The 27,845-nt window shown below is 52.2% G+C and overlaps 13 protein-coding genes across 13 annotated transcripts; 7 read left to right on the forward strand and 6 right to left on the reverse strand.

The window, feature by feature from the left end:
- Positions 1 to 35: 35 nt before the first annotated feature.
- Positions 36 to 989, reverse strand: CC77DRAFT_935308 (aldo-keto reductase-like protein; the record flags this gene model as incomplete). Its single annotated transcript, XM_018534434.1, has 2 exons — positions 36 to 701; positions 753 to 989. The coding sequence occupies 2 exons, from the start codon at positions 987 to 989 to the stop codon at positions 36 to 38; spliced, it is 903 nt and encodes a 300-aa protein (XP_018386208.1).
- A 359-nt stretch (positions 990 to 1,348) lies between these two features.
- Positions 1,349 to 2,091, forward strand: CC77DRAFT_1008815 (riboflavin kinase; the record flags this gene model as incomplete). The annotated part of the gene is made up of 2 exons (XM_018523560.1): positions 1,349 to 1,465; positions 1,516 to 2,091. 2 exons carry the CDS (start codon positions 1,349 to 1,351, stop codon positions 2,089 to 2,091), a joined length of 693 nt encoding a protein of 230 aa, XP_018386209.1.
- Positions 2,092 to 2,394: 303 nt separating this feature from the next.
- Positions 2,395 to 4,946, reverse strand: CC77DRAFT_80979 (transcription activator of gluconeogenesis). Its single transcript, XM_018533293.1, has 3 exons — positions 4,503 to 4,946; positions 2,654 to 4,452; positions 2,395 to 2,601 (listed from the first exon to the last, which is right to left on the reverse strand). Exons 1-3 carry the CDS (start codon positions 4,723 to 4,725, stop codon positions 2,569 to 2,571), a joined length of 2,055 nt encoding a protein of 684 aa, XP_018386210.1. The 5' UTR covers positions 4,726 to 4,946; the 3' UTR covers positions 2,395 to 2,568.
- A 160-nt stretch (positions 4,947 to 5,106) lies between these two features.
- Positions 5,107 to 5,774, forward strand: CC77DRAFT_1008817 (hypothetical protein; the record flags this gene model as incomplete). The annotated part of the gene is made up of 3 exons (XM_018523561.1): positions 5,107 to 5,272; positions 5,306 to 5,603; positions 5,675 to 5,774. The coding sequence occupies 3 exons, from the start codon at positions 5,107 to 5,109 to the stop codon at positions 5,772 to 5,774; spliced, it is 564 nt and encodes a 187-aa protein (XP_018386211.1).
- Positions 5,775 to 6,414: 640 nt separating this feature from the next.
- CC77DRAFT_81436 (MFS general substrate transporter) lies at positions 6,415 to 9,248 on the reverse strand. Its single transcript, XM_018533299.1, has 14 exons — positions 8,559 to 9,248; positions 8,351 to 8,495; positions 8,108 to 8,287; positions 7,955 to 8,058; positions 7,758 to 7,794; positions 7,514 to 7,705; positions 7,158 to 7,458; positions 7,079 to 7,104; positions 7,008 to 7,020; positions 6,916 to 6,949; positions 6,798 to 6,843; positions 6,662 to 6,732; positions 6,585 to 6,610; positions 6,415 to 6,529 (listed from the first exon to the last, which is right to left on the reverse strand). Exons 1-14 carry the CDS (start codon positions 9,008 to 9,010, stop codon positions 6,468 to 6,470), a joined length of 1,689 nt encoding a protein of 562 aa, XP_018386212.1. The 5' UTR covers positions 9,011 to 9,248; the 3' UTR covers positions 6,415 to 6,467.
- Positions 9,249 to 11,570: 2,322 nt separating this feature from the next.
- On the forward strand, positions 11,571 to 12,790 carry CC77DRAFT_989012 (short chain dehydrogenase). Its single transcript, XM_018536282.1, has 2 exons — positions 11,571 to 12,171; positions 12,232 to 12,790. The coding sequence occupies exons 1-2, from the start codon at positions 11,812 to 11,814 to the stop codon at positions 12,667 to 12,669; spliced, it is 798 nt and encodes a 265-aa protein (XP_018386213.1). The 5' UTR covers positions 11,571 to 11,811; the 3' UTR covers positions 12,670 to 12,790.
- On the reverse strand, positions 12,718 to 14,024 carry CC77DRAFT_81588 (hypothetical protein). Its single transcript, XM_018533301.1, has 2 exons — positions 13,750 to 14,024; positions 12,718 to 13,696 (listed from the first exon to the last, which is right to left on the reverse strand). Exons 1-2 carry the CDS (start codon positions 13,839 to 13,841, stop codon positions 12,766 to 12,768), a joined length of 1,023 nt encoding a protein of 340 aa, XP_018386214.1. The 5' UTR covers positions 13,842 to 14,024; the 3' UTR covers positions 12,718 to 12,765.
- On the reverse strand, positions 13,833 to 15,170 carry CC77DRAFT_1070403 (N-terminal nucleophile aminohydrolase; the record flags this gene model as incomplete). The annotated part of the gene is made up of 4 exons (XM_018529111.1): positions 13,833 to 14,393; positions 14,445 to 14,863; positions 14,914 to 15,098; positions 15,147 to 15,170. 4 exons carry the CDS (start codon positions 15,168 to 15,170, stop codon positions 14,260 to 14,262), a joined length of 762 nt encoding a protein of 253 aa, XP_018386215.1. The 3' UTR covers positions 13,833 to 14,259.
- Positions 15,171 to 15,364: 194 nt separating this feature from the next.
- CC77DRAFT_1040560 (hypothetical protein) lies at positions 15,365 to 17,286 on the forward strand. The gene is made up of 2 exons (XM_018527206.1): positions 15,365 to 15,513; positions 15,567 to 17,286. The coding sequence occupies exons 1-2, from the start codon at positions 15,435 to 15,437 to the stop codon at positions 17,201 to 17,203; spliced, it is 1,716 nt and encodes a 571-aa protein (XP_018386216.1). The 5' UTR covers positions 15,365 to 15,434; the 3' UTR covers positions 17,204 to 17,286.
- A 763-nt stretch (positions 17,287 to 18,049) lies between these two features.
- Positions 18,050 to 18,740, forward strand: CC77DRAFT_1020439 (hypothetical protein). Its single transcript, XM_018525043.1, has 2 exons — positions 18,050 to 18,560; positions 18,612 to 18,740. Exon 1 carries the CDS (start codon positions 18,145 to 18,147, stop codon positions 18,382 to 18,384), a length of 240 nt encoding a protein of 79 aa, XP_018386217.1. The 5' UTR covers positions 18,050 to 18,144; the 3' UTR covers positions 18,385 to 18,560; positions 18,612 to 18,740.
- A 2,495-nt stretch (positions 18,741 to 21,235) lies between these two features.
- On the reverse strand, positions 21,236 to 23,986 carry CC77DRAFT_935006 (hypothetical protein; the record flags this gene model as incomplete). The annotated part of the gene is made up of 2 exons (XM_018534414.1): positions 21,236 to 23,155; positions 23,207 to 23,986. 2 exons carry the CDS (start codon positions 23,984 to 23,986, stop codon positions 21,236 to 21,238), a joined length of 2,700 nt encoding a protein of 899 aa, XP_018386218.1.
- A 567-nt stretch (positions 23,987 to 24,553) lies between these two features.
- On the forward strand, positions 24,554 to 25,690 carry CC77DRAFT_81707 (hypothetical protein). Its single transcript, XM_018533307.1, has one exon. It carries the CDS (start codon positions 24,657 to 24,659, stop codon positions 25,389 to 25,391), a length of 735 nt encoding a protein of 244 aa, XP_018386219.1. The 5' UTR covers positions 24,554 to 24,656; the 3' UTR covers positions 25,392 to 25,690.
- A 1-nt stretch (position 25,691) lies between these two features.
- CC77DRAFT_81727 (ArfGap-domain-containing protein) lies at positions 25,692 to 27,786 on the forward strand. Its single transcript, XM_018533309.1, has 3 exons — positions 25,692 to 25,967; positions 26,020 to 26,336; positions 26,391 to 27,786. The coding sequence occupies exons 1-3, from the start codon at positions 25,853 to 25,855 to the stop codon at positions 27,582 to 27,584; spliced, it is 1,626 nt and encodes a 541-aa protein (XP_018386220.1). The 5' UTR covers positions 25,692 to 25,852; the 3' UTR covers positions 27,585 to 27,786.
- The last annotated feature ends 59 nt before the right edge of the window (positions 27,787 to 27,845 follow it).

A 27,845-nucleotide genomic window follows, 5' to 3' on the forward strand; every position in this document is an offset into this window, starting at 1 on the left:
TGATTGAGTGACTCTCTCATGTCGAATCCCATGATTCACCATGCGACTAAGTAAGAGAAGTCGTCCCTGATGTACTCGAACTTCTTCTGGTTCGACTCTGCCCACTCGCGCACCTTTTGAATACCCTCCAAATCCGCCCGCATATGTTCAGTCGAAGTCGACCCATTCAGCACCACAATTCCTTGATCCATGACGAGAGCGTAGAGCGCAATGGGCAGTTCAACATTCGTCGCTTTGGCCAAAGCGGCAACTGGTTTTGACTTGAGAAGAGCGGGATTACCGGTCAAAGTCCAGAATGACTGATACATGATGCCACTCAATCGGCAGTATTCACGCAACTCTACATCGTGATACGTGTCAGGGTAGAAGCGATTCTGCACCACTGCTGGCTTGACCTTGGCACGCAGCCACAGATCTCGGAGGATGGGAAGAGTGACATTCGAGATACCGAGGGAACGAATCTTGTGCGGCACATAAGTCTCCAGTAACCGCCAAGCCTGCAGTGTTTGCTCACTGGTGGGTAGTGGCGAATGAAGAAGTAAGCAGTCAATGTATGAGTCGTCTTCCGATTTCTGGTCATGTCGCAAATTCTTGAGTGAGGATGCGACAGATGTGCGTATCTGAACGTCTAATGGCGCTTCAGGGTCGTAGGGCATATTGCTCAGATCTTGGCCAGCGGGAGTGGTGTATTTCGTCTGCAACTGTTGAACATAAACGCCAAACATCTTGAGAGAAAGTGTGGAAGCTCATACATATATCTCCTCTCGCTTCACGAGACCTTCCTCGAACGCCTCACGAAGCGCGTCCCCAACTAAAGGTTCTTGGTAATGCCGAGGCTGTGCAGCTGTGTCGACGCGACGAAACCCATGAGCAAGTGCTTCTTTTATTAATCTCTTCGTCTGGCTTTTCTTCCAGGCAGTACCATAGATGAACGCGGGCTTTTCATCAAACAGACGTGATTTACGTTGACTGATCGAAGCAGAAGCCATGGTGCGTGTGGTCGATAATGAACGACTGACACAGGGCTTCGGAACGGCGCGATATGCAAGTAGAGAGTACTGAAGTCTAGATGCCATGTCTCACCTTCATTGACTAAATCGTGGCAATTCACATGTAAACGTCCACGTCGGGAGTGACGATGCAAGGTACCTGGACCCTGATGACTAAGCCAACGGTGACGCCTGGCATCTGTAAGCCCCACCAAGGTTCCGATCGGACCTTCATCATCCCGACCAGAAAGTGCTCGAAGTACCACGCTCAACACGACCCTTTCTCGTGATAACCGCCTTCCTCTTCCCTTCATATCCTGGATTCATCTTCCAGGAGTACTACAAACTAGTCAGACAAAATGGGTCGTCCAGACGGTCCTCGCGACCCCATCGCCGGTGCCGATACACCACAGCCACCTTTCCCAATAAAGCTCCGAGGGCCAGTAGTTAAGGGCTTTGGACGAGGAAGTAAAGAGGTACAATTCAATTAGTCGACTTGACTGTCTCCAAGAGCTGACAATAGCAGCTAGGCATACCAACCGCCAACATTCCCCTCTCTGGCCTAAGCATAGGCGGCCACGACGAGCTAGAGTCTGGCATCTACTACGGTTGGTGCACACTCGACACATCCTCCATCGCATCCTCCACAACTTCTTCCAGCGTACCAAGCGCCACGGACGATACCTCCGTCCCTAGCAAATCCTCCTCGCACGCCGTCTTAGACCTCGAATACTCCTCCGACACCCCCACACCATCAACCATCTACCCGACCGTACTGTCAATTGGCTACAACCCGTACTACAAGAACACACAACGCAGTATTGAGATTCACATCTTACATAACTTCAAACAAGACTTTTATGGCGCGAACCTCAGTTTGATGATACTGGGCTTCATACGACCGGAGTACGATTACGTGAGTAAGGACGCGTTGGTGGAGGATATCAGAGAGGATATTAGGGTTGCACAAAGGAGTTTAGCAAGAGAGGGGTACGAAGCTTGGAAGAAGGATGAGTGGTTGAAGGGTGGTGAGGATACCAAGATCAATTGGAATCAAGCTGGGCAGAAGGACGGGGTGGGAATGTCGCAGATGATGAATTAGAGTGATGGAGGTTAGAGGATAGAGGATGCGACCATATCTATAGACGACAGACGATCCCACGACGTGCATAGCGATATCCGTGTATGAATGAACATTGTTATTATACCGATGTTCTAGCCGTGAAAGCATTGGTATCGCGCCTATGTTGGCAGCTGGTCTACTCCGATCACGCCCTTGATGTGCGCCGTTTAACACCTAAACCAAACAATAGCAATTTCCCAGATTATACCTTTCCAAGATGCACATGTCTCGTGAGACGACCTAGGTATCCATCCATGCGTATGCGCCGGTCATGAAAACAACCCCAGAAACATAAAAGCACTTTTTATACTGCCGCTATGACGTGATCACACATCAGCTGTGAAGATGGCGTCGTCCATATTCATGCGACTATCCGTCAAGTGAGACGACCTCGAAGAAATTTACCTCTCGTGAGACTATGTAGGTGATGCAACGTCCAGCTCAATCGTCCTTCAATTATTGCAAACCCTTGTCAAGCACAGGCATAACCTGGATCCTAATTAGCAGCTTCTCAAATACAGAACGTTGGGGTTCAACTTACACTCATGCAAACAAGCACAGGCATATCAAACATATCGCGCTTGATATGCCACCAGATCATACAATCGACCATACCATTCTTCGCCCCAAGCCTTTGCATAGCGCTCTCGCCTTCCACCTTAACGAGTGGGTCAGCCTTGACGTCAGAGCCAGCATTCGCATTCTTCATCTCTTGGATGCGATCTATGTCGGCTTTGGTCTGGTATCTCAGCATGTTGACACGCTGAGAGGCATAGCCATGAGGATCCTGGTAACAAAGTTCGGAGAAGTGCTGCAAGAACTCCAGCGCGGACTTGGGATCCATAAGCTCGATGATGTTGACGCTGGGTGTGGCCGTCTCAGAGTCTTGCGCGGTAAGATTGGGTGTTGTGTTTTGAGTTGAGCCAGTGTCGCTTTCACTTGTTTCACGATTCGTCCCAGTGTTGACGTTGAGGTTTGGCTCGTGGCCGAGCAGAACTGAGTCTTTCCAGCCGGTGAGAATGGTAAACTCCTTGTTAATGCCGACAATCTCGCCTGATCGCCGACATATTAGAAATGGTGTACCGACCTCTGCGAAGTGATCCTGCAATGTCATGACTTGGCGTTGCAGTCCCATTTCTTGATGGATCAAGTCGTCCCTATTCAACTCTTCTCTCACTTGCAACAGCACAGGTCGGTAGTTCTGCAGATACTGTTGGGCTTTGGCAACCCATGGTCTTGAATAGTTCTTGTCAATTAGCTGGTAAAGCCTGTGGTAGCCCTTGACGTAGTCATATGGCTTGGTAACTCCTTGGTAGATGGCCTTGGTATCTCGTTGACGTTTGCGGATACCATTTGAGTTCATCGGTTGAATTGCTGTCGTTGAGGGTCTGTGTTCGCGCTGCGATCGGTTGACGGCTGGAGAGTGTTGCGCGTGAGGTCGATTAGTGTTGGCGAAGAAAGCTGCAGTTGCCAATGGGTTGTCGCCCTCGAATGTGGATGCATCCGTGGAAGCTGGGCTTGCTGTAGAGCCCGGCCCTTGGCCAATGACGAATGCATGTGGACCACTAAGACTGTCGTTACGAAGACTGTGGTGGTCATGCCCGGCTGAAGTGTTTGGCGTGTGCACATGCATACTGCCTTGTCGCGAATGCGAGTCTTGCCACTCGCCCGCTGGAAGCCCGTTGGGGTTGTATGCCATTGCGGTTGCGGCATTGTTCTGGTCCGCATAAGTAGAGGGCATCTGCTGATTGTACATGTTCACAGCGCCATTCATATTATTCATCATCCCGTTATCGTGGGGTGTGTCCACTGCGCCTGATGACATATGGCCAAGCATGCCAAACTCGAGCGCTCCGTAGTGGTTGCCAAAGTTCAGACTTGAGATATCAAAATTGAACAATGCAGGGTCACTTGGGTCAAACAAGGGTCCAAATTGCTGCAACTGGCTCTGTTGGCCTTGGGGCATAGTGCTCGGTGCGTTTTGCACCGGCCCGTGGTGCGGTTGGTTGAACGGGGGTGAGATTGGCGACTGCTGATTGTTGAAGGCGTGGCCATCTTGCGCAACAGGCAGTTGCCCTGGTATCGAGTTGGGTGGATAAAACGCTGCTGGTTGGGTTTGATTGTACATATTACTCTGTGGGGAGACAGAGACAGTTTGGGCGTCGTGGCTCGGGATCGGTGTTGGGCGGTTACCGTTCATGTATGGATAGTGACCGCCTACACCTGGCATGAGAGCTCCATCTGGCGCATCGTGTAGATACTTTGCCTTTTTGCGCACGCCGTCCATGCAGTGATCTTGGAGGCCGCGCTTGATGCAGCGATTGCATGGTCTTTCATCACCTAGAACATGTCAGTCTTTTTACTGAGTCGATCCGTATATTTTCACTCACCACACGTCAGATGAGCTCTTTGGCAGGCGAAGCATGCCCTCCGCGCCTTTTTCCTCCGTGGCCTTAGAGGATCTTTTGCATTGGGCTTTCCGTTGGTAGGCTTCTGGGTGGAGTCACCATTGCCAGATTGGGGGTCTGCGGACTGTTCAGCAGCCATGTCGTCGTCCAGATCGCTCCTGTACTCGGGCGAAGGAGAGGCATCTTGGGCGTCTGGGGTGGTCATGATATCCCCTCTACTCAGCGCAGGCACTCGGCCAAGCACGGACGTTCGCTGCTGTGAACTGAGGCGCTGGGACTTGGCGCTTAGTGCTGCGTGTAGCCGTCAGTGGTGATCTAGGGGTGTTCCCGACAGAATGGTTCAGCCAATGTGTCTGGAGTGCACGGCTGGAGGCGTTCCAGCTGTGTGTTTTAAGGTGCGATCACGCGTGCGTTGGCTGCTTGAACGAGCGCTGCCGTGGCACTCTGACAAGTCCAATGACGAGCTCTGCAGGGGAGGGAGATAGTGAAGGACTCTCAATCCGGCGGACAGGTATGGGATAGTGCTGTTGTGGTACGGGGCCGGGGTCCATGTAATCGAGGGAGCATTCCAGGAGCACACAGAACCATGTTTGATAGCGAGATGCTACCGCGACGCGCTGCCCATGCTGCTGGGAGTCGGCTGTGGTTCTACAAGCGGTGCCGGGCTTCGTATCGTGAGCCCACAGAAGGTGAGAGCAGCAGCGTGGCAGTGACGGGTGGGGCGTCGCCTGGAGCACAGAAGGAGCGACGCGGTAGGTCAGCGCGGTGGTACGACGCTTGAGAAGTCACGGTCGGCGCTGGGGCAGGTGCGATGGGTGATGATGATCGTCTGGGGAGGCAGGAAGCAAGTCGCGACGGAGCGCGCGGTCGAGGCGATGGAGGCGCTGCTAGGTTTGACGAGCTTCCAGGGCACTTGCAGCGCTGTGTGCAGTTGGGAGTGGGCTCGAGGCGTCGGGCGCTGGTCGTGTGTGGTAGATTGGGGCTCTCGCTGCAAGATGCGCGCAGATGCGATTCCCCGCAATTGGCTGTTCGAGGTTTGCTGGAAGTTGCAGCCCACGCAGCTGCCTCGGTCCCTGTCGACCGGTAAGCCGCTGGCTTGGCCTCGCGCTAGCCTGTAGTCACGCACTTCTGCTTCACTATTTGGACATCACTAGCCGCAATAGCCCACTTCAGCCACTTCAGGCCTCTTCGCCTCTCGTCTGCCACCGGATCGTCGCCAATACGCGGTGGGTCTTGTATATCATTGCAGATTGAGCGCTGTACTGCAAAGAACCCTGCCCAGTTACTCGCAATTCCCACCTCAACATCTCATGCCACACAGCGCATACCCAAAAAGCAAGCAGCCGGCATGCCCAAAGTGCATCAGGCTCGGCTATGGGGCATGCATACAGTATGGGATACGAGCTCTTGGCGCCAAATATGAACGGTTCCTCGTCAGCCTATTGGCGCGCTCGTACTACCAACTATCATCACTCCTTCCCACTCGTCTACGTTTCGCGAGCTTTGTGTACCCTCAATGTCTCCTTCACCGTGTCTCTGGCCTGCCGACCACGTTTTCTCACACGCTGGTGCACCGCCCTCGGCAACGGTACCATCCGCAACCGCTTTCGGCTTTGGTGTATCCGTTGTCCCTCGAGCTGGCGTGGCCGCCCTCGTGGCGCTCATGTTCCGTTGCACAGAGGCCCGGCCAGCTTGCTTCATGTGGTCTCACGTGTGGGCGCAAAATCCTTCATTCAATGAAAATCTTTGACATGCAAATGCCGTGTCACTCTCTATTATTAGTCCGCTTCCAGTCAAGTCTGCCACATGCCCTCGCCTCGCTTCCGTGTAGACTATGCTGATGCATATCGACTGCCTCCCCTGAGTCGCTTGCCATATCGAAAGAACAAGATTGGAAATCTGCAATAAGACATATTAGTGAGTCCCACAACCCTCGTTCTGGGTCACTTACGGAGCCATTGCAAGTGCCAGGAAGGCAAGCAGAGTAGTTGCCCACTGGTAGCCGAGATCTGTTCCAAATCAGTGACCGCTCTTTCATCAAGGCGCATCGTCCTCGAGACTTACTGTTGTACATCTGAACACCAAATAGTCTATGACACTAATTAGCAATTACGTCTGACCCAACGGTGATGCTAACTTACGGGAATGCCGCAGCAAAGTACGACCGCGCGAAGCTGTTGGCCGCAAGAGCCGATGCAGCGTAGACAGGGTACTGTTCGGCGAGGTCACTATCTCTGTACCCAGAAGTCTGGTCCGATGTCGGTGCGTGGTACTTACGGCTTCGACCAAGAATGTGAAGACTCCTGAATAAACCCAGATGACACTACGTCACGCAATGCAGTCAGTGAGCTGCTCTCATTCATCGTACTCGAAGTCTTAGAAGAAGAAAACATACCCAAGGCCAAATACTGCCGAGAAGATTATTGGAACTGCGGTGTCATGGTCAGTTATTATTGCGATTCTACGATATGCAGGATGTTGTCATACCTATCCAATGAACCTGCAGAAGCCGGGGTGTTAGCGTAGAAGCTTCCATACCAAAAGCATTCTGAACTTACTGATGAGTACGTTGTCCACCCAAACCCTGCATACGCATGATTAGAAGCTTGTTCCATTCGAGGCCGTGCAGAAGCTTACCAAAGAGAGCGACAGGGACGACCCAGGCCCCAAGAATAGTTGATGGAAGTCGAAATTCAGGTTCCGAACCTCCAGGCTCGCCCCCTTGTTCCTCACGTTGGCGCACGAGCCTGCCGTATATCCTTCTCCAGATAGGGTCCGTGGAGATACCCGCTAGCATGCCTACCAATAGGCCCAGGAATGCAAGCCCAGTCTGCGATATGCTAAAGCCGTGATTGTTTTGGAACACAAGGGGAAAAGCGCCAAAAAAGAGGTACAAGATACCCAATAGAATAGCAGACAGTATGCAGAGGCTCAAGCACTAGAATGCAGCCGTCAGTACGCCAATCAAGGCCTCATCGAGTGCGGAGACCCACCATAGGCTCAAAGAACAGCAGTTGAAACGGGCGAATGCATGACCACAACACGGTTTTGGCAATAGAGCGGTCCATCTTCTCAATCGGCGCTATCCACTCTGGGTTGCCGGTCTCTTCGCGTAGTCGAATCGCCTTCCGACGGAGCAGAACGGGGTGGTACGTTTCAGGCACGAACATAACGATCAGGCAAAGCTACAAGGCTAATGTTAGTCTTTGGTACACATGGTGTGCAGCACAACCTTACCTGAACTCCAGACCAGATGATGAGCACATAGAAACACCTGTTTTCATGTCAACACACCGCCAGTTGCTTCCGCGAGGCCTAATCTAGGTGTTCTTGATACGAACATCTGGGCAGATGCTGCCAGCTTGAGCAGCGCCACTGGATCTGCAGGTGCAGTGTCGCAGGGTGAGAAAGGTGGGTCTTGGATAAGCACTTACCATCTCCACGTAGTGTTCTCAACGATGAAGCCTCCTATCAAGGGGCCAACTTCTGGACCGACAAATGGGCTAGCTGTGTAAACCATCATAGGCGCAGATAGCTCCTACACTACCGTCAGAAATAGAAAACTCGTGATCACAGTATTGACTGACGTGTTTTCCAAACATATCACCGACAGTGCCTCCAGCTACACTGAGGAAGGCTGAGCCGGCTAGTCCATCTAGAAAGCGCGCAACCAACATTGTCTGAATGTTCTGTGCCACAGCGCATGGTATCATCCAGATCAGGAAGAACGTAAACGAGCAGATATAGATAGGTCTTCGACCATAGAACTACGATTGGTTAGTTAATCACAGGGATATTGGAGTGCCGTAGTCCCCGGCAGCTGTACGCACCTCCGAGAGGGGACTGAGGATCATCGGTCCTGCGCCTAACCCTGCGACGAACATGGACAAGCCAAGCGTACACACTAAGCGGGAGGCCCCAAACTCTGGCTCCAGCTGACTATAGGTTGACGTGTATAGTGATGAAGTGCATGTCCTACATTTGGTGATTATTAGTTTGTGCTTGTGCAATGACTGAGAAACCAATATCATGACGTACACGCAAAGAGAACTGCTGGCGCATATCAATACGATGAGCCATCTTCGTAGTTTGCCCATGCTTCTCGGGTTCTCTGGATCTGCGTCACCATCCCAAGTCACTAGATACGGCTGCTCCGTGACAGCTCCAGTTCTGGATTTGCTCGGTCCTTGGGTATTGCCTTCAGCATCGAGGCATGTGTAGCCGTCTCCTCCAGCTCGTGAGTGATGCGATCTGATCGTCTTCAGGCTCCTTCCATCTTGCGAGCGTCGGCTTTGGCTGCGACCTCTCTCAGCATCTCCCTCTTTCGTTGATCGCGTAGCTCCATCAAGTCCAACCACTTTCTCCTCGTCGATGTCGGCAGCAGATTCTCTTCTTTTCTCATAGTCACTTGACGCGCTGTCTTCGTGTTGTTCCTGCGCTGAGCCAAGGCTCATCCTTTCCTTTGGCTCCATTTGTTCCGATTTCGCCATCGTTCTCTGATTGATGAAACGATGTGCAAAGTTCGATGAGTACCAAATGACACTCACTAACGACGCGCCAATCTCTTAGAGCCCGTTCCACCCTGGAAATGGCCGTTGCCGCTCGGATTTTACTCGCTAAGATGCCTGTAGAACCCCCTGATGACGAACCCTGGTCAGGCGAAGCGGCGCATGTCCAACATGGGAAGGAATTTGGATGGAGGAGACAAGATGCGAAAGACATCGCGCTTCGATCAAGCTTCCAGACCGCGCCGCGGCAATCGGCTCAAAGGCCCTGGAGCGGCATATGGGTAAAGTGGGGTGACGTCTTGCTGCCATAACGGCGCCGCTTCGTGATTCTGGGGTGTGTAGGTGCGTCATCCGGCTATAAGATCGGTTACTGATCTGGTATGGACATTTCGCCACATCTGCAGGAAACGAGGCTGAGATTTAGAAACGGTTTCAACGCTTCGCGCATGCCTTATTGAAATGCAGTCATTCTTTCTCATCTTCTCTTCGGGGCTTCTTTTTGACTGCGCGCTCCGTCTCTTTCTTCTTCAATTGCCGCGATCAGCGCAAAACCTGCCGTTCACGAAGACTAGCGGGCCGCATTTAGCAAAACCATCCGTTCGGAAAAGCTTTTGCCCTGCGTGCTGATAAAGAACCCTTTCTGCCCTATGCTCCTCGACCCACATTCTTATATGATAACAGGTGCCTTGGCGTGGTGCTGTGAAAAGTGATTGTGTGAACTTGTGCAACCAGTGGTCGAAGGTCTTCCAGGCGCACCTGCTCCATCATCATCTCCGAGCCTTGAGACCAGGCGCCTCGATTTCGAGTTGACAACATTACCCGCAATGTACGAAGTATGTTGACCCTGTACGATATCGTACATTCAGGATATTCCCGATGTCGTTGGACAGCTCGCATCTCCAACTATAGACGTTTGACGTTTTCGGCTGTTGCCCGCCGCCATCAATAACGGCACCACGTGGGAAATGCACTAGGCGGTTTAACAAGCTTCGATAAGGAAAAAGGAATGAAGTAGCCCTCCTTCCAGACGTTTCTAGTAGCGCCTCGAGCACGCAAACAAAACGCTAAAACGCCTTAACTAAGATAGTGGACGCATGTCTCTCTTCATCAGTCGGGCACAGCGATATTGGGCGGAAGGCGTTACACACTCGATGACCCCAGAATGAACGATAGGTGTGCCGCGTTCTATCCTGATTTAATAATGTTGACTACGCGACTACCTGTCATGCAATTTGAGAGACGCTTACATCACAAGGTTCATGCACTCTAGTCATCTTCGCAGCGATACCATCTTCAGGTTTCATGCTGCGTGTACAAGGATATGCTACTGCGACTGGAGATCTCCTAGGAATGGTTCGCTGTCAGAGTGAGGTTCAATATATGCAGTAGTGTTATGGAACACATGTCTTCGAGAAGTACCTCCTTAGTTCGAAAGTGCGCGCATGGCTACCAAGATGTCCAGCATATCACCCTTCCTTCTACGCTAAAGTTCTGTGAGATGTTGTTGACTTGGCCAGATGGTGACGAAGTGCTTGTCCAGATGATGCGGTGAACTTCATCGTTACCTCATGCTTCCTACCTACCTAGGTACCCTGGTCAGTCTGGAAGAATCGGAGTTAGCAGTAGAGACTACCTGATGATAGAACAATTACACGTATTGTAGATTTTATGATTATTCCAGGAAGATCTCATCTAACGTTCGCGAGGAACGAAGATTGGTCACAGAACGGAACTCTAGTTGCGAAAACCTAGTTTTGTCGCGCCACACGCAGCCCATTACGAACACGACCGACATCCTTCGCCCGCTTAGCACCACTTCCTGTGGTCGTACCAACATAAAAGTCGCACTGAAGAGTATAAATTCTTCGTGTCCTCTCATCCCTTCTTTTTCTCTATCCCTGATGTGTTTTCCTATTTCGGAGTCCATGGTTGAAAGGCCATTCAAAAGAAGAATTTCTCGGATCCCAGGTAATTCTTGAGTTTCCTCTACTCATTCCCGCCAGCGAAAGCTACCAGCTTACATACTCGAAACCCCTTTCTGTCGAAAGCGTAGTTCTGGGTAGTTTGCAGATAGCTCGCTCCTAGGGTCGATCGGAGGCGGTGATGATAATGGCAGACGGACAAACTCTCCTCTGGGAGTTTACAGTTCCAGTACCGAATATCTGAGCCTCAAAAAGATCTTTCTAATTCATACAAGGGAGTTGGTGAGGAGAATCATGGACAGGCGCCACGCCTCTCCTATTGCAAGTGCAGTGCTGGAGATCGTGAACGCGCTCGCCGCATCCATGGCTGTCTAAATGGTGGCAGTATGTGGGTAATCGGCAGAGACAACTTTTAGATTAGATATTCCAATATTTATCATTCTCGTCCAAAGATCTGCTTTGTGGAAGTGAAGTTTGCATCGTGCTATGTGGTGTTGTTGGTCGTTGAATCGGACGTTGCCTGCACCGACACGGCAATGAGTTCCTGAATCGCCCGGTCCTGAACTCCGTTAACTTCCGGGCCTGCGGTGCTAAATACACTCGGCACTCTAACTCACCAAACCTTACTCAAGTCCCAAGAATGTTCAGCAGCGCATGATAGCTTGGTAAATGTTGATGCCTACAAAAAGGCCCGAGTATAGGAGCGAAAGAGTGTTCTGGCGCCGACGCCTACGACAATTCCATGTTTATTCGCCATGTACAAAGAAGGGAGCTGCTCCGTGAAGATGTAGTATCAAATCACAATATCTTATATTCTTCATAGCCACAGATCTCGTCGAGCACCCAGAACACCCTACGAAAATGTCAGACTCAACCAAATACACTTCCAAGCTCCTGAACCGGCGAGTACTTGTAATCGGCGGGTCTTCAGGCATTGGTTTCTGCGTCGCAGAGGCATCCTTGGAACATGGCGCAATAGTCACAATATCCTCTTCCAACGAGGACCGCATCAACCAGGCAGTCGAGAAGCTACAACGCAGTTATCCTTCAGCTAAAAACAAGGTGTTTGGTGTTCGAGTTGATCTCTCGAACCCAGATACACTCGAGACAGAGCTGAACACAATGTTGGAAAGCACAAAAGAGAAGTTAGAAGGACAGCAGTTGGACCATGTGGTCTTTACAGCCGGCAACATGGCACCTACGATCAAGCTAGAAGACATGGTAAGATTGCATTCCATATGAAAGAACTTAGGCCGATCGAGATGGACTAAATTTGAATAGACCATGCAAAACATTTTCCAAGCAGGTCAAGTCCGTTTCTTTGCTCCTCTTCTCCTGGCAAAATTCCTTCCTACCTATATTAAGCGCTCGTATACATCTTCCTACACTATCACTACGGGCACTACGTCAGAAAAACCTGTGCCTAACTGGAGTGTCGTGGGATCTTACGCTGGCGGCCATCATAGCATGGTTCGCAACCTGGCATTGGATCTTCGGCCTATCAGGGTCAACGGTGTCAGCCCAGGGGCCGTAGACACCGAGCTATGGGCAATGTCTGCGAGCGAAAAGAAAGCAGCCATGGATGCAGTAGCGGAGAAGATGACAACGGGTCGGCCTGGGCAGCCAGGGGATGTCGCGGAGTCGTATTTGGCCATTATGAAAGATGTGAATATGGACGGTAGCGTGGTCAGAACGGATGGTGGATACATGCTCACGTAGCAGACACTTCCAGAACCATAACCATGTTCGCCAATGAGCATCCTGCCAATATTATTGTACATTACCAAGTAGAGCTCTCACTCTGTGTCAACCAAACTAAGCCATCGGCTCCCAATAATGGCTATCCAAACGCTCATCTCGCCCGCACGCCTCATAACCGTACGTCATGATCCTGTTGAACGCCCCGCGGAGCTGGAAGCAATGTCTGCAAAGTGAGTTCCTTTTCCATTCCTCGCCGTGGATGTTCTTGTAGATGGAGATGTCGTGCGTCCACTCGTTACTTGTGTCGAAAAGGTGCAGTGGCCGGAGGAAGCTTGGCGTCTCGGGTGGTTCGGGAGTGGCGGAGGAAAAGCGGCGCGCTGTGTGTCTGGCCGGAGTCGTGGGCCGAGCAGGTGGTTTAGGGGCAGGCCCTTCTGGAGAGGCGATATCAGGCCGGAAAGAGGATAGTTCGGGGAGCTGCTGTGAGGAAGAGTTGGACTTTTGTGGTCGCACGGGTGCTCTCTCAATGAAAGCGACATTTCGTATCACACGCCTGTTGTTACCAGAGAAGCTTTGGTTTGCCAAGGGGTCTTGTGTTTCGTCTCCAGTGATATTTTGACAACACGTCTCGGGCATGGTCATGATGCGCATTCGTTTCGATAGCGGTCGAGGTTCAGTCGCGCTTTGCGCCAGAGCCATGTCCCATGCTGAGGTTGAGGGACGCGCACGCATGGTATCCGGGTGAGACGAGGTCGAAGCTGAGGTTGGAGGTGTTGTGTCACTTGAAGGTGCAGTCAATCCTGAGGTTGGGGGCTCGTCGGGAGAGGGTGTGGAGGAGATGTCGGAATCGCAGAACATCAATGGTGATTTTAGTGGTGCAGTACCTTCTTCGTCAGCAACTGGACGTGTGATGAACCTCGATGATGGGATCTGCAGGCGCTTCAGCGACGGTCGTTGGCGTGGTGTTGTATCGGTCCCATCGTGAGAGGCTCCAAGAGTTGTGTCGACATTGTCAGGTGTGGCGGCGCCTCCTTGACTTGCATCTGACCTAGTCAACTCAGCATTGAAGCCGTTGTCCCGATTGTATTCAGCTCCTGTTACCTTATCTCGTCAAGGAGATGGCGTAGGAAAGATGCGGAACGTATAGTATTGACGGAAGACTTGTAGCTAGGACCTCGCTTGGGAGTGGTCATATTGCGTTATAATGCTCAGATATGAATCGGTAAGCAATGCAAGTTCACGACACTGGTAATGCTGGCGGTGACACAATATGACTGAGACTGGGCTGGAGGAGGTGAGTAGGAAGGTTAGTAGAATCGTTCAGGTATTCGATTGGACGTCGCACGCAGGGAAGGCGTTGAGGTCGGGCTAGAATCGAGGCAGCAGCAGGTCCTGTTACAGGCAGCTGCCATGATGGCTTTGGATGATTGGCACGTGGCAGAAGGAAACGAGAGCGAAACTCGGAAGTCTACACAAAAGCAGGTCGTGACAGGGTGAGATTAGCTACGAGATGTCACATAGCTCTCACCTGATATGGTATACTACAAGCCTCGTGTATCATGCAGAGACGTTTCCGTTGCGCCTGTTCATATCGTGCATTGGTCGTGTATCTCATGTCTCGGACATCTCTGTATCCTCAGCCTTGGCAAGGCCGTGCTCCTTCAGCAGAGCATCAATCTCGTCCGCACTCCACAGGTGATGGTAGATCTTGCCTGACTTGGTCTTTCCTACAGTCGCAAACTCGACTACGAGTAGTTAGCACTGGCCTAGTTTGTTGTACGTAGTCGTGGACATACTCTTCTCGCTGCTCAGCTTAGTTGAGTCCATGGTCTTGCTGAGCACCTTGACTGCAAGTCCGCAAGCCTCTTTCAAATCGCATTCCTCCTTGTAGTCCTGCTTCAGCAGACTCTGTGCAGAAGCGTTGTTCGCGCCGACACTGGTTGCCTTCCAGCCACCGTAGTTGCCACTGGGGTTACTCTGGTACAGCTGGAACTGTCGCTGTGGGTCCCATCCTGCGTAGATGAAGGATACACCGAACGGTCGGAGACCTCCGTGCTGCGTGTAACCTTGCTTGAGATCGCATAAACGGCGGACGAGCTGCTCGCAGGGAATGTCTTCGTTGTAGGTGAGGAGGTACTTTTGGGCGGCTTGACGGGCGTAGTTGATGAGAATGTTGGCATCAGCGGTCATTCCTGCTACGGCGCAGATCATGTTACTGCAAGGCATCAGCCATTTCGTTCGGGACATGTGTCAGGTCCAACCCACTCGTTCAAGATGTACAGTTTCTCGGCCGATGTGTCTTGCTCGAGCAACTTGCTGGTAACCTTCCTCTCTGCGGCGAGAACGATGCCATCCTGTGCCAAGATACCCAGTGCTGTTCCGGCGTGCGAGATGGCTTCGAGGGCGTATTCGACTTGGTATAGGCGACCCTCTGGAGAGAAGATGGTCGTCTAAGCACTATTAGCTGGGGTGTTGGCCGTATTTGTTGTATTTCGTACCCTGGAATCGTATCTCCGTGACATGATTGCGGTCTACTCTGGTCGTCTGAGTTATACTGGGGGTGTAGACAGCTGCAAGAGAGAATGGGAGATCGGCGGGGAAGTCGGGGCGTGGGCTGGTGTTGATGGAAGCTCCAGGCACAAGCTCATACGCAGCGCGTCGGCGATTCAGGTTGCTTGGCGCCGACCAGTTTTTGGATCGCGCGCTGCAACACCAACTTTGCCCATCACCAACTCTTCTTGCAAAGGTTGTACGGCTTCAATCTTCGACTGAAGCTTGACATCATCATGTCTGACATACCAGTGCGACCGCCTGCACCTGCGCCAGCACTCCCTGTAGGCTGGACTGAGCACAAGGCGCCCTCAGGTAGCTATGGACAGCTCCGACTTGCGTCATATGCTCCCGCTAACATTCCACAGGTCACTCATACTACTACAATGCCGAGACGGGAAAGTCAACATATACGCGACCAGTTGCAGAAATCCCACAATACCACAACCCCACGCCGCCTGCTGCACCTGCTTCCTACAACGCGCCGCAAAGTTACAATCTCGGCCACGACAGCCAACCAGCGCAAGTCGCCTTTCAGCCTCAACCCTCAATCAACGACTTCATCTTCGCGAGCGCACCGAAACAATTCCCAAAGCATGGCGGCGCGCATCAACAATCACGAGGTGGGCACAGGGGAGGAATGCGCGGCGGGCATAATAATTTCAACGACCGAAGAAGAGAACGGGACGATAGGCCAAAGCATCGCCAAGACATCCCGAACTGCGCGCCCTGGGTGCTGGTGAAGACAAAGTTTGGACGGCGGTTTGTGTGGAACAAGGACACGAACGAAAGTTTCTGGAAGTTCCCGCCCAATGTCATGACAGCCGTCATCGAGTTCGACCGGAAGGAGCGAGAGAAGAAGGAACGCAGGGAACGGGGTGAGCCAAGCGATGTGGAAGAGGATGACGCCATGGCCGAGATTGAGGCGGAGCTGGCGGAAGCGGAAGAGGAGGTGGAGATTGTGGAAGTGGACGGTGAGGAAGGCATGGAAAATGACGAGGAGTACGAAGAAGTGGAAGTTACAGACGATGAGGGCGAGGCGTCAGGCCACGCGCAAAAGCGGCAGCGCACCGAAGAGCCATCTGGAGGCCAACCACCTGAGGAAGATGACGATCTTGCATGGCAACTGGCACAAATGGAGGAGATGGAAATGGACCAAGGTTATGACGAACAGTACGATGACGAGGAGCCTGCCTTATCTGAAGAAGATTGCAAGGCGCTTTTCAAGGAGCTGCTGGATGACACCAAGGTCAGCCCATTCGCGCCTTGGGATAAGATTTTGGAAGACGGTGTTTTATTCGACGATGAGCGGTACAAGGCTTTACCAAACATGGCAGCGCGAAAAGAATGTTTCAACGAGTGGTCGCGCGACAAAGCTCAGTTCCTCAAGGAAGAGAAAGCTCGACAGGCGAAACGCGACCCGCGGATACCGTACTTGGCCTTCCTCGACCGACATGCAACACCGAAGCTGTACTGGCCTGAGTTCCGCCGAAAATACAAGAAAGAGCCTGAGATGAAGGATACCAAGCTCCCAGACAAAGACAAGGAAAAGCTGTATCGCGACCATATCAAGCGGCTAGCCATGCGGTCATCCGATCTGAAATCCGATCTTTCGGCACTTCTACGAGCCCAACCTCTCGCCCTGCTCAATCGTTCCACGACTATTGATACCCTGCCCTCCGCCGTGCTCAGCGACCTCGCCTATATCTCTCTCCCGCCATCAACACGGGATGGTCTTATCAACACATACATCTCCACTCTGCCACCTGCGCCTGAGGGTGTTGTCTACTCCGCCGAAGAAGAGGCCGAGCGTGCGAAGAAGTGGGCGGAGCGCGAACGAAGGGAGAAGGCACTTGCGGACCGCGAGAGGCGTGTGCGCGAGGAGAAGAGAAAGCAAGAGCGCGATCTAGCCTACGGAAAGGGCAGGCTACGTGAGGAAGAAGCAGAAATTGAGAGAGCGATGAATGTTGGCAAAGAGGGTTTGAAAGGTCATTTGAAGGAGTAGTATACCCATGCAATCAATACATATGTCGAAGTCCAGCTCGATGTGTTACTACTGAAGTTTGACGTAATGACTTGCAATACTCGTGATTCTGGTAGTTAGGGTCTGTACTTACAGTACCACTGGTACGCGTTGAGCACCTCGTCATATGTCCGCTTACCAGTATCTCCACACTCTCAACCACAACCTGCTCCCCACGAACCCTATAAAGACCTCTCCCCAATCCACAGTCTCTCTTCATCTCCCCTTTACTCTTTCCATCACCCCAGGCCTGCATACGACTCGTGAGAGACGTATGCTAATAAATAGAACCTTCCTACCCCTTGTCCTTCTTTCACAGGTGTGATTGATGTAGATGCGACATGACCAACAGGGGTGATTTCCCTGGTTTAGTCGTATCTACTGCTTGAGATCCAGTATCGATGCGACGGAACCCGTGCAGTTCTTTACTGTTCTCTGCAAATTGATTCCGTCATAGATACTGCTCGAAAAGGAAAACAAGAAAGTATTCTTCACTGAATGCTTTCTGGCCTGGGTGTGAGCGCGGCGGTGATGAATAAAGGACAATGAACGCCCATCCTAGCAGAAATAGGAAAATGGGCATAGGGTGTTTCACCTCTTGTTCTAAATATCGTTTCGAGCCCGAGTTGTATTGGGGATTGTATTGTTCTGGTGAACGTGTTGGTGCCAGAATTTAGGCAAGACACTGTTATAAAATACTAGATATCCAGTTGACGATGGTATGGATACAGCAGATTTCTCTCATATAATTCTCAGCTGCTTTATGTAGCTGTGCTCTTCATTTAAATATGGTACCTGGAGAGAAACACGTATGTTGGAAACACGCATGCGATAGATCCTTTCATTGTCAAAAGTAGTAGTTTGTATCAATCAGAAAGTTATGAGCCCGCATTTGCGTCCTTCGTTCCTTCGACCAAATCTGGATGGTTTTGTTGCTTGACGGCCACTGCACTCTCTTTCTCGTTCTTGTTCTCTTTCTCTTTCGTGGTCGTAGCACTCGCTTTCGCTTCACGCCACGTCCACACCGCACATTGGAACAAGGCTTAGCGGATCTATCCGCACATACAGCGATTGTAATAGGGTTGACCCTGCTGCTGAATATCAAGCCTCATTTCCAGCGGTCTCATATGGCCATGTATGGTAAGTTGTTCGTTTTCCGTTGATAACAGTACCCGCGTTCGTATTCATCTATTTGGGATACCATGTCTATTATGAATAAGTAAACATCTTAGCCTGATGATTATTGATCCTTCTACCTCTAGACTCGCCATATAATTACCGTGTACAGTATTGATTGTGGTGATCCATCGATCACTGCGTGCGCATTCGTATTCAGTTTCTCGGGATGCGCTGTCAATGACAAATAAGTAATATTGCTGGGCAGACCTACCTTTACCTTAACCTTTGCTCTAAGCGTACCGTAAGCAGTAAATGATCCATCGTCCATCGATCACTGCAATCGCGTTCGTATTACCATCTAGGAGATCCATGTTTCAGGAAATAAGTAACCATCTTGGCTCCATGTACAACGACACTAGCTTCGCCTTACAAAACACAAACGTCGCGAGCAGTAATTATTTCAAAATCCATCGATAACTGCACTCGCATTCGCATCCCCTACCTCAAATGGTTGTGCTCTTTGCTGATAAGTAAGTGCTAGTTGTGTCTCGACCACCATAGCGTGTGTAGGACGGGTAGCACCGTGCCCTACTCGGATTCGCGTTCACTGCCGCACACGGCAAGCTCCGCACCTAATCGGTGTGCGCATTTGTTATCTCGTACAGAACTTGGGATCTCATAATCTCCTCTTACTGCATGTAGTATTTGCTGTGAAATGCGTGGATAGTAGTGCTCGGTCTCGCGTTGTTGTCGGGTACGGATATGTAGTTCCACTGCCGGATGTAGTACTTGTTGCGACGTGCGTCGATGACTGCGCTTGTATTCTCACTCTCGTTCTCATTCTCAATCTATCGCTGGTATTATCTTGGCGATGTTGATCTCTCATTTGGAATACTTCCTGCGCTTAGATTTCACATATCGTCATGCCTGGATATCAGGTAGGAAGGCATGCCTGGAAATGTCAAAGGTAGAGTGGCGAACTCGAGATGCGTGTCGTCAGCAGAGACTGCATGAGGCAGGAAACACAGGGAATACCGCCCAACTTTCGTTTGCTTGTACGATAGCTACACATGAAGTGTGATGGCATGTGAAGTGGTGCCGGCGTTTCGGGTGCGATACACAAAGGGTGCCCATGTGTGTTCAGTGGAGCGCGGACCGCACAGAGTGTTTTGATTGGTCGCCCCACTTTCCTAGCTACCGCGTCGGGAAATTTGCCGAAAACCATCGATGATGGCCGATTTTTAGTAATTACTAAATCCACTAAGTAAATACTACACGATTTAGCAAAATCCCGATCCCAATTTTCTGTCTGCGTAAAGCCAATCGAAACTCTTAGACATGGCTAGATACCGCATCGGGCAACCTTTTGAAAGCCATTGATCGCAGCTCATGGTAACGACCCGGTGCCCCGACGCCGCGTCGAATTGAGTCGTGGAAGGGAGCTGGCTTTGAAGTCGATCAGAGGGGGTACCACGTTAGACAAGTTCTCTCGATATCTGTAGAAATTGGTCACAGGGAGAGAATACTATATCAAGCAAGTTCTCATCGACCATCGATCATGGCAAGGGCTCTACTCTACCCCCAGTCCAGCGAGCTGCAGACAGAAAACACCATATCTAGTAACTTCTACACTGACCATCGATTGCATGTCACCCAATGCTGTGTAACCACAGACCGCGTACTGCATGTACTGTAGCCTGCAGCAGAGTACAACATCTGCAGTCATCAAACCGACCCCGCCAAATTTACTCAATTGAGAAACTTCTGGGCAAAGTGTTGATTCTAGGTGCTGTCTGCCTCCGGAGTTATCGCCTTCCAGTATCGAATTGGACACAACAGTCGTACAGGACTTGCGCGTTTTTCCGCAACGCTCCTTCCATCACTCGTATCGAGATGCTCAATATACCGTATGCAGTAAGTCGAGTGAAAGGTGTCGATTCTCGTTCCTCAAAACATATTCGACAACACCCCTGCCACATGGGGGTTTGTGCAACAAGTACATATTGCACAAGAACCCGACAACTTTGGCTGTTACACCACACATGCCGCCTTCTTTTTCAACACGACTCAACAGACTCAATATACCGTATAGAGTAAGTCACCAAAGAAATGTGGATTCCCTCCATCCTTCCACCACATTAACGGGTACACCGTCCATGCCGCCGTCCAGAGCCAGGGCACTCAAAATCCCGCGCCAAATAGTTCACGAGGGAAGTGAAGATTATGGATGCATCTGCAGAATTACACAATTGACATGGATGCACGCATGTCACCGGATTAAGGAAAAGGTCTGGTTGCAGAAAGACTCGTGGCGGGGGAGAAGAAGTTTTCATGTGTCATCATAAGAGAGCGAGATATGAGGATGCGAAGACAAGGGTAGACGAAGGAGGGGTGCCTACGATTACTGCATACAGTAAGAAAAGGAACACGGAAGAAAAAGTATAGATTGCAGTGAACTGTCAATCTCGCTTATCGCACGGCTTACAAGAGGATTGAGATTGAAGGACGATAATGCGGGAGCTGGACGCCTGATATTGCGCATGCAGTGCCACGGTTGGTTGATGTACGTTGCATGTGAAATTGACTAAAGAACAACGTGTAATATTTGTAAACATAAGAAGCAATGAGCGTACAAGTAAGCAAGCAATGAGGTAACGAAGGGTAAAAACCGCTCCGCTCTCATCGCACAAACACAGTTTACACCACATGTGGGTATCTAATACAAGAAAAACAGAGCGCCGCCCCGACCGCCCGCCGCCAACACCCAGCCTTACTTCAGAAAAACGTGTATTATCCAAGCGCCGCGAAACACCGCATCTGAAGTCCTCCGCCTCCCATTCATCCGAGTTCAATGTTGAAAAGCCTCAACCTGACCAGCATTTCTGCAGCCACTTTCTAAGGGGGTCCAGATGGCTGTGCCTGTTGTTGCCCATTTGACTCGTTCTTTGAGCGCAAGTGGTTTGTAAGCACCGTTATGTTATCGCGCGCTTCAGGTACAGTTTCGACAATGTGCCTGAGGTTGAGCATCTGTAGTTCCGAGACCGCCGAGTTCTGAGACAGGCTGGAGCCAAGAATGGTAACGATGACAGGTGAATCAATGTACGGACCAAGAATCTCAAGTGCCTTGGGTATCTGGTGATGTGGCGGTGCGTTAATTGGCGGCGTCGGTTGTTGAATAGGGACCATATTTGCAGGCGGAGCGGCGAATGGGTTACCGTACTGGCCCTGTGGATAGGCAGCACTGACAGGCGACATTTGCGGAGCATGAGGGTTGGTGAATGGAGATGGACCGTTGTTGAGAACGGGCTGAGGAGCTTGACCGGCTGCGATATCCTGTTCTGGGTATCGCTCGAAATGTTGGGTAGGAGGAAGCTGAGGTTTGACCTCAGGCAGCTTAGCAACCATGGCGAGTATCAACATGTGCTCCTTGCGGGGCGTCTCGATCGTGCAGTACTCAAGCATGTCGATGAAGGGCGGCAGGTTGCTGCCACCCTCTTCGATAGGAATGACATAGAGGTCGCGCAGTATGTCGTTGCCTTCAACAGGTACTACACCCCATCTGCCACGCGAGTGGAAGTATTCGTACAGATGGTCCATGATCGTGCGCCCGTCCGTGGTGACGGGACTGATAGCAAGGATCGACACCTCATGGCTTTCGGTGTGTCCGATGTTTTGAATGTAATCGTTACCCTTGGTACTTTCGATGCGTCCTTGAATCGCCACAATGTTGGTCAGCAGCTTCTCCCAAGGCACAATTTGACCAAAATCTCCACCAGCGACGAATCTAGCAACAGCGTCAAAGGGTTCCATTGACTGCATGTTGATAGATCCTTGCCAGCATACTGTCGGGTCCGAGGAATAACCTGACATTTCTACATCGTTGTCCTCATCCTTGAGCAAACGATCAACGTCCGCGTCATCCACGGCGGCTTGAGGCTTGTCTTGCATATGCATCGAACTCTGGCGACGCTGAAGGAATGTCTGCTGATCATGCTGCGGCGATCTGACTTTGTCGAAGACAGAGTTGATGTCAAAATTGGCCGATGCCCGTCGTGCATGCTCGGCCTGCGAAGCATCATTCCCAGTAGATGGTCGTGCGCCTGCAGGACTCTCTGGTGGGCGTGTTCCGATAGGTGACTGCATAGCTGTGTCCTCGGTGATGCTCTCGCGCTCGCGAAGACTGGGCTGCTTGAAGTCATCATGGTCATTCTCGAAGGTGTCTTCGCCAACAAGCTCTTCGCCCTTGTGTGTCTTGCGTAGTCGTGGTCCAGTCTCCTCGGTTAAGATCATCTGCTTCTCAGCCGCTTCGCGCATGGCGGCGTACTCGCGTTGCTTGTCTTCGCTCGCCATCTCTTCCGCCTCCATGCTCACGAGGTCATCGGCTTTCAGACTTCCAGATAGGAGGCGATCTACAAGGACCGTGTTCTTCTTGACATTGAACATAATGGCCCGCATTTTGATAAAGTATGGCGAAGATGAACCTGTGGGCTCACCGTAGAGCTCAAAAGCAGCGTGGCTCATTTGAAGAGTGAGCTTGGTGGCGAGAGACTTGGCTGTCTGGCCGTCAGGTATGCGGTATCCCCTGGAGTCGGAGGCGGTGCTAATCAATGGTGCCAGGGTATCACGGAGTTTCTCTGCGACAGCCTTCTGGTTTTGCGGCAGCGCATCGATGTCACCAACTGGAGTTGATTGGGGAGCAGGCTTGCTCTCGTGGTGACTGGACTTTCTACGCTTCTTGCTGGCGTTGGCCTTTTCGGTGGCAGGCTCGTGGCGACGCTTCTCGCCGACAGGCGATTGTGGCTGACTCTTGTTTTCCTGCTGAAGTATGTGAGTTTTTGAACGTCTAGTTGGATGGTGGCAACATACCTTGGGCTCTGCATGTCCATTGGAAGCTTCTGGCGTGGGTTCAGCTACCGGAGCGGGCGGAGACGTGGGAGTCTCGACAGGAGCTGGAGCGGTTTGCGAGGGGGTCGCCGAAGCCTGCGGTGTGCTCGCCTTCTCCGAGACGGCTTCCTGCTTGACGTCGCTGGGGCGGGGCTTCGGCTTGGAGCCCTTCTTGCGCGCCCATGGTCTCTCTCCGCGCGCCATGGCAGCAAGAAGCTCGACATGATCTTCGGGCTTGCACTGCTCGCAGTAGTAGTTCTTGCCTTCCCAGAAGTCGCCTTCGGGTAGGCCCAAGCACTTGTTGTGTTGCCAGGCCTCGCATTTGTCGCAGCAGATCATCTGGCGTCCACGGATGTCGCGCTGGTCACCGCATACACACCGGATGATGGCATCTTCCTCCTCCTCATCGTCATCGTTTTCAGCGGACTGCGTCGATTGTGCCCGCTGTTGTTGTGTCTTTGCTTGTCCCTTCTTGGTTTGCGCCTGTCCTTTCTTTGTCTCCGAGGCTGGCGGTGCTGCTGCTGCTGCTGCCTTGGCCTTGGGAGCGGGGGAGGGCTCGTCGAGCGCATCTTGATTCTTGGTGTGGTGGCCTTTGTTGGCGCGGCCAGAGCGCCGAATCTCGTCTGTAGTGGCAGTATCAGCATCAGCATCAGCGTGAGGTTTGGGGATGGGCGCGCGCGTGGTGGTGCTGGTGCCATGAGGGGCGCGACTTGGTGGCTTCATGGAACAGAGGCGCGTAGATGGTGTCTGCTTACCGGCCATGGTGTAGGACACGGGTGATGGGCTCAATATAGACGATACCACGAGTGCAGCTTATGCTATGTGCGAAACAAGATTCAAAAAGTCTCTACGAAAGCCCCAATCCTGCCTTGCGCGTCGCACTGCGGGTCCACGGACACGCCGTATGAACCGGCCTCTAACTAGTAAACGAGTGCGAACGGGCGCTCCTGCCTAATTGTACAGACAGAAGGCGCGATGCGTCGTGCGACTGCCGATTATGAGTCGCAACTGCCTCTTGCGCGTACCTGCCGAGTGCGGAGCCGGTGCCACGCGATGTGAGGGCGCGAGAGAGACGACAACTTGGAGTGATGGAAGCTCAATGCATGCGCTTGATCGTGAGCGCACTGTGGAAATAGCAGTGGGAGGTGAGGGGACTGCGATACCGAGTCGCAATGTGTCGTGTGGTGTCGGACTGAGTGGTGTCAGTGAGGAGGTGGAGCTTTGACACATCGTTTTGCCGATGTCTTGGCTGCCGTAATCCTTGCCACTAGCGAGCTGTGGACCCTTTGCGCGGCTGCCGGCTGGGCTGGATGCTCGGAGCTATTGGAGAAGCGCCAGAATCTCAACAAGAACATCGGTGGAATTAATCTATACACGCGTTCGCGGCGACACATACAGACTCATCTTCAGACCGAATATCATCCGAACCAATATGGCCGACGCACGAGCTCTTTTGCGACAACAGCGCGCAGCACGGCAACAGGCGCAAAAGCCCCAAAAGCAATCGGCAGCTCCTGCGACTGCACCCACGTCCAAAAAGCGCAAAGCTGCGGATGACACGGTCGAGGAGAGGAAACGCACGCGAACAGAGGAGGAGGCCGGTGTGCCAGCAGGTTTCTTCGATGCTGGGGCTGCGAAAAATGAGGAAGAGGTCGCGCCGGAAGCCACAGCCCAGGAGAGCGCGCCAATACAAGACACCAAGCCATCAGAACCACCAAAGCCGGCTGAGCCGCCACTCGATGCTACAGCTCAAGCGGAGCTCGATGCCTTCTTGAACGAGATGAACGCTGCGAAACCCGCGTCACCTCCGCCCACCAAAATAGCCTACTCGGGCGCTGTCATTGAAGCTGCGCCCATGACAGCCGCAGAGATCGCCGCACAAGCGCGTGAGGACCAGAGTGCACAACGGGCGAAACGGGATGAGGAGATGGAGGGCGAGAAGGAAGATGCTGCGCGGGCACTGGAAGATGAATTCGAGGAGATGGAAGGCCTCGAAGAGAGAGTCAAGCGGCTACGCGAACAGAGGGAGGCCCTTCGCTCTACCTCTGGTGGGATAATCAAGGTAGAGGACGATGGTGTCAAACCAGCTCCTTCCGCTGAAGAAGACGGAGAGAGCGAGTCTGACGACGACGAGGACTGGGACGACTGGAGATTTCGTCCCGCCTGAGTCCTATAACTGCATTGCATACAGCAAGCTTTCTGGCGGTCGACGCATGTAACATACTGTAGCATACCACCATTGTGATACCCGGGGTCAGGAGTTCCCAAGCATCAAGCATTCAGTCCTAGCAGGGTTGTCCTTGTCGGTCGAATACGACTTTACATAGAAGCGATGAACTATTCTGCTTTTCATACATGATAATCCAAGACACACACCATTCCACCGAAAAGCAAGCCCCTGGCATGTGAGATGGCGGTACCGAATGCCAAGCCGAGCGTCATGGGTGAGAAACATCAAACGGTTGGGCAGGCACGAACGAAACGACCTAACCCCACTCGCCCAATTCCACCCTCGATTGACACGTGCCCTCGCGATATACTGCTCTCCTCTTCCAGACACACGCGTTGAAATACGACTACGCTTACGCACTCCGAACATAGTCTCCGCATACGACCGTCTACCCCACAATGTCGCGACGGCCCAACCCTGCCGCTGATCGGGCGGAACAGAATCGTGCGACGCTCAAGAACTTGGTGAAGCTTGAAGGGAACAAGACTTGCTCAGACTGCAAGAGGAACAAGCGTATGTTTTCTGGGCCTTCAGTATTATTCGCATTCGCTAATGGTCGCTGCAGACCCACGATGGGCCAGCTGGAACTTGGGCGTCTTCATCTGCATTCGATGTTCGGGAATTCACCGTGGTATGGGAACACATATCAGTAAAGTCAAGTCAGTCGATCTTGATACCTGGACCGATGAGCAACTCCAAAGCGTGCTGAAATGGGGAAATGCGCGAGCGAACAAGTACTGGGAGTCAAAACTGGCGCCTGGCCATGTGCCGTCGGAGGCAAAGATTGAGAACTTTATCCGCACAAAGTACGAGTCGAAGCGCTGGGTCATGGACGGACCTATGCCGGATCCTTCTACTCTAGAAGCAGACGACGACGACGTGGTGAGTTAAATAGGGTAGTGGTTATATCAGGACAAGAGCTAACAACAGACGTAGCCGTTGAAGAAGGTTCAGGAGAAGGTCCAAATAGAACGCTCAGCATCACAACGCCTAGCCCAGAGCTCCAGCCAGCCTCCTCCTCCGCAAAGACAGGCACAGCCTCAACCAGCCATCGACCTATTTGGCGACGATCCTGTTCCTCAGCGACCGAGCACCGGACCACCAGTCGCAGCGAGAGCGCCCCCGAAGGCAGAGCCAGCACCACCGAAACAGAACAAAGCAGGGGATTCATTGTTAGGATTGGACTTTCTTGGTGGATCATCGTCTGCAGCACCCTCTCGTCCGTCCAGCACGGGGCCCGCTGCTGCGGCACCATCAAGACCGGACCTCAAGCAGTCGATTTTGTCGCTATATGCCTCGAAGCCCGCAGCTCCGCCCCAACCACAGCAGCATGCACGTCAAGACTCTTTTGGTGGATTGGCGTCTCCTCAGGGACCGGCATCGCCGTCACAATCGGCCTTTGGTGGCATGAACGATGCATTCAGCAGCCTGTCCTTCAACGCCGCTCCGGCACCCAAGCCCTCGCCGTTCTCTGGTCTCGATAGCTTTTCAAGCGCAAAGTCACCGCCCTCCACATCTTCATCAAACATGTTCGGTGGTGGGGGCAACTTCTTCGATTCCAAGCCTGCTCCACAGAACCAGTCGCACAGTCGTACCATGAGCCCTTCAGGTGGCTTGTCTGATTTCAGCGCTTTCTCTTCGCCCGCTCCATCTAAGCCTGCAGCCCCCGCAGCAAGCGGCATGAACGATTTGCTTGACCTATCCATGCCATCTGCACCGGCCCCTGCACCGAGGGTCACCTCCCCGCCACTAGCATCACCTCCCGCAAGCTCGGCCTTCAACCTCTCTTCGCCTGCACCGGCGCCTGCTCCCAAGGCTGCTCCTGCGCCCGCGGCTGTAAACTACTCAGGATTTTCTAACATGGACGCCTGGGGTAGCAATGATGTCTGGGGTTCTTCTGCCCCTAGCCAACCGGCAGCAACAACTACCACATCGCATGCTCAGCCCACCACTCCTGGCTGGGGTGCACCACAGGTAACACAAGACGATGACTTTGGGGGCTGGAGCAGTGCTGCGCCCACTACCACGACGCAGACAACCACTACTACACACACCACCACTACTCAAAGTAAGCCTGCAGGAGGATTCGGAGGCGGCAGCGATGACCTCTTTTCGAACGTCTGGGAGTAAGAGCTGCGCATAATGGATGCCTTCTGGCTTGACGATCGTTGCGTCTTATGTACCTTAATGCACGTCTTGCTGAAGATGATCCAAAAGCGAGTATGGAATAGAGTGTAATGTACATAGTGTACATAGTGATGTTTATAGACCGCTGAATTGAAACAATAATAAACACCCATGCCCTGTACGTGGAAATGCTCCCAAACGCCGCATATGCTGGTACCCAATACGCTTTCCCCCTGCTCGGAAGCCTGACCCATATACCAAGCC

Source organism: Alternaria alternata, assembly GCF_001642055.1.
Source record: "Alternaria alternata strain SRC1lrK2f unplaced genomic scaffold CC77scaffold_10, whole genome shotgun sequence".
Classification (NCBI taxonomy): Eukaryota; Fungi; Ascomycota; class Dothideomycetes; order Pleosporales; family Pleosporaceae; genus Alternaria; species Alternaria alternata.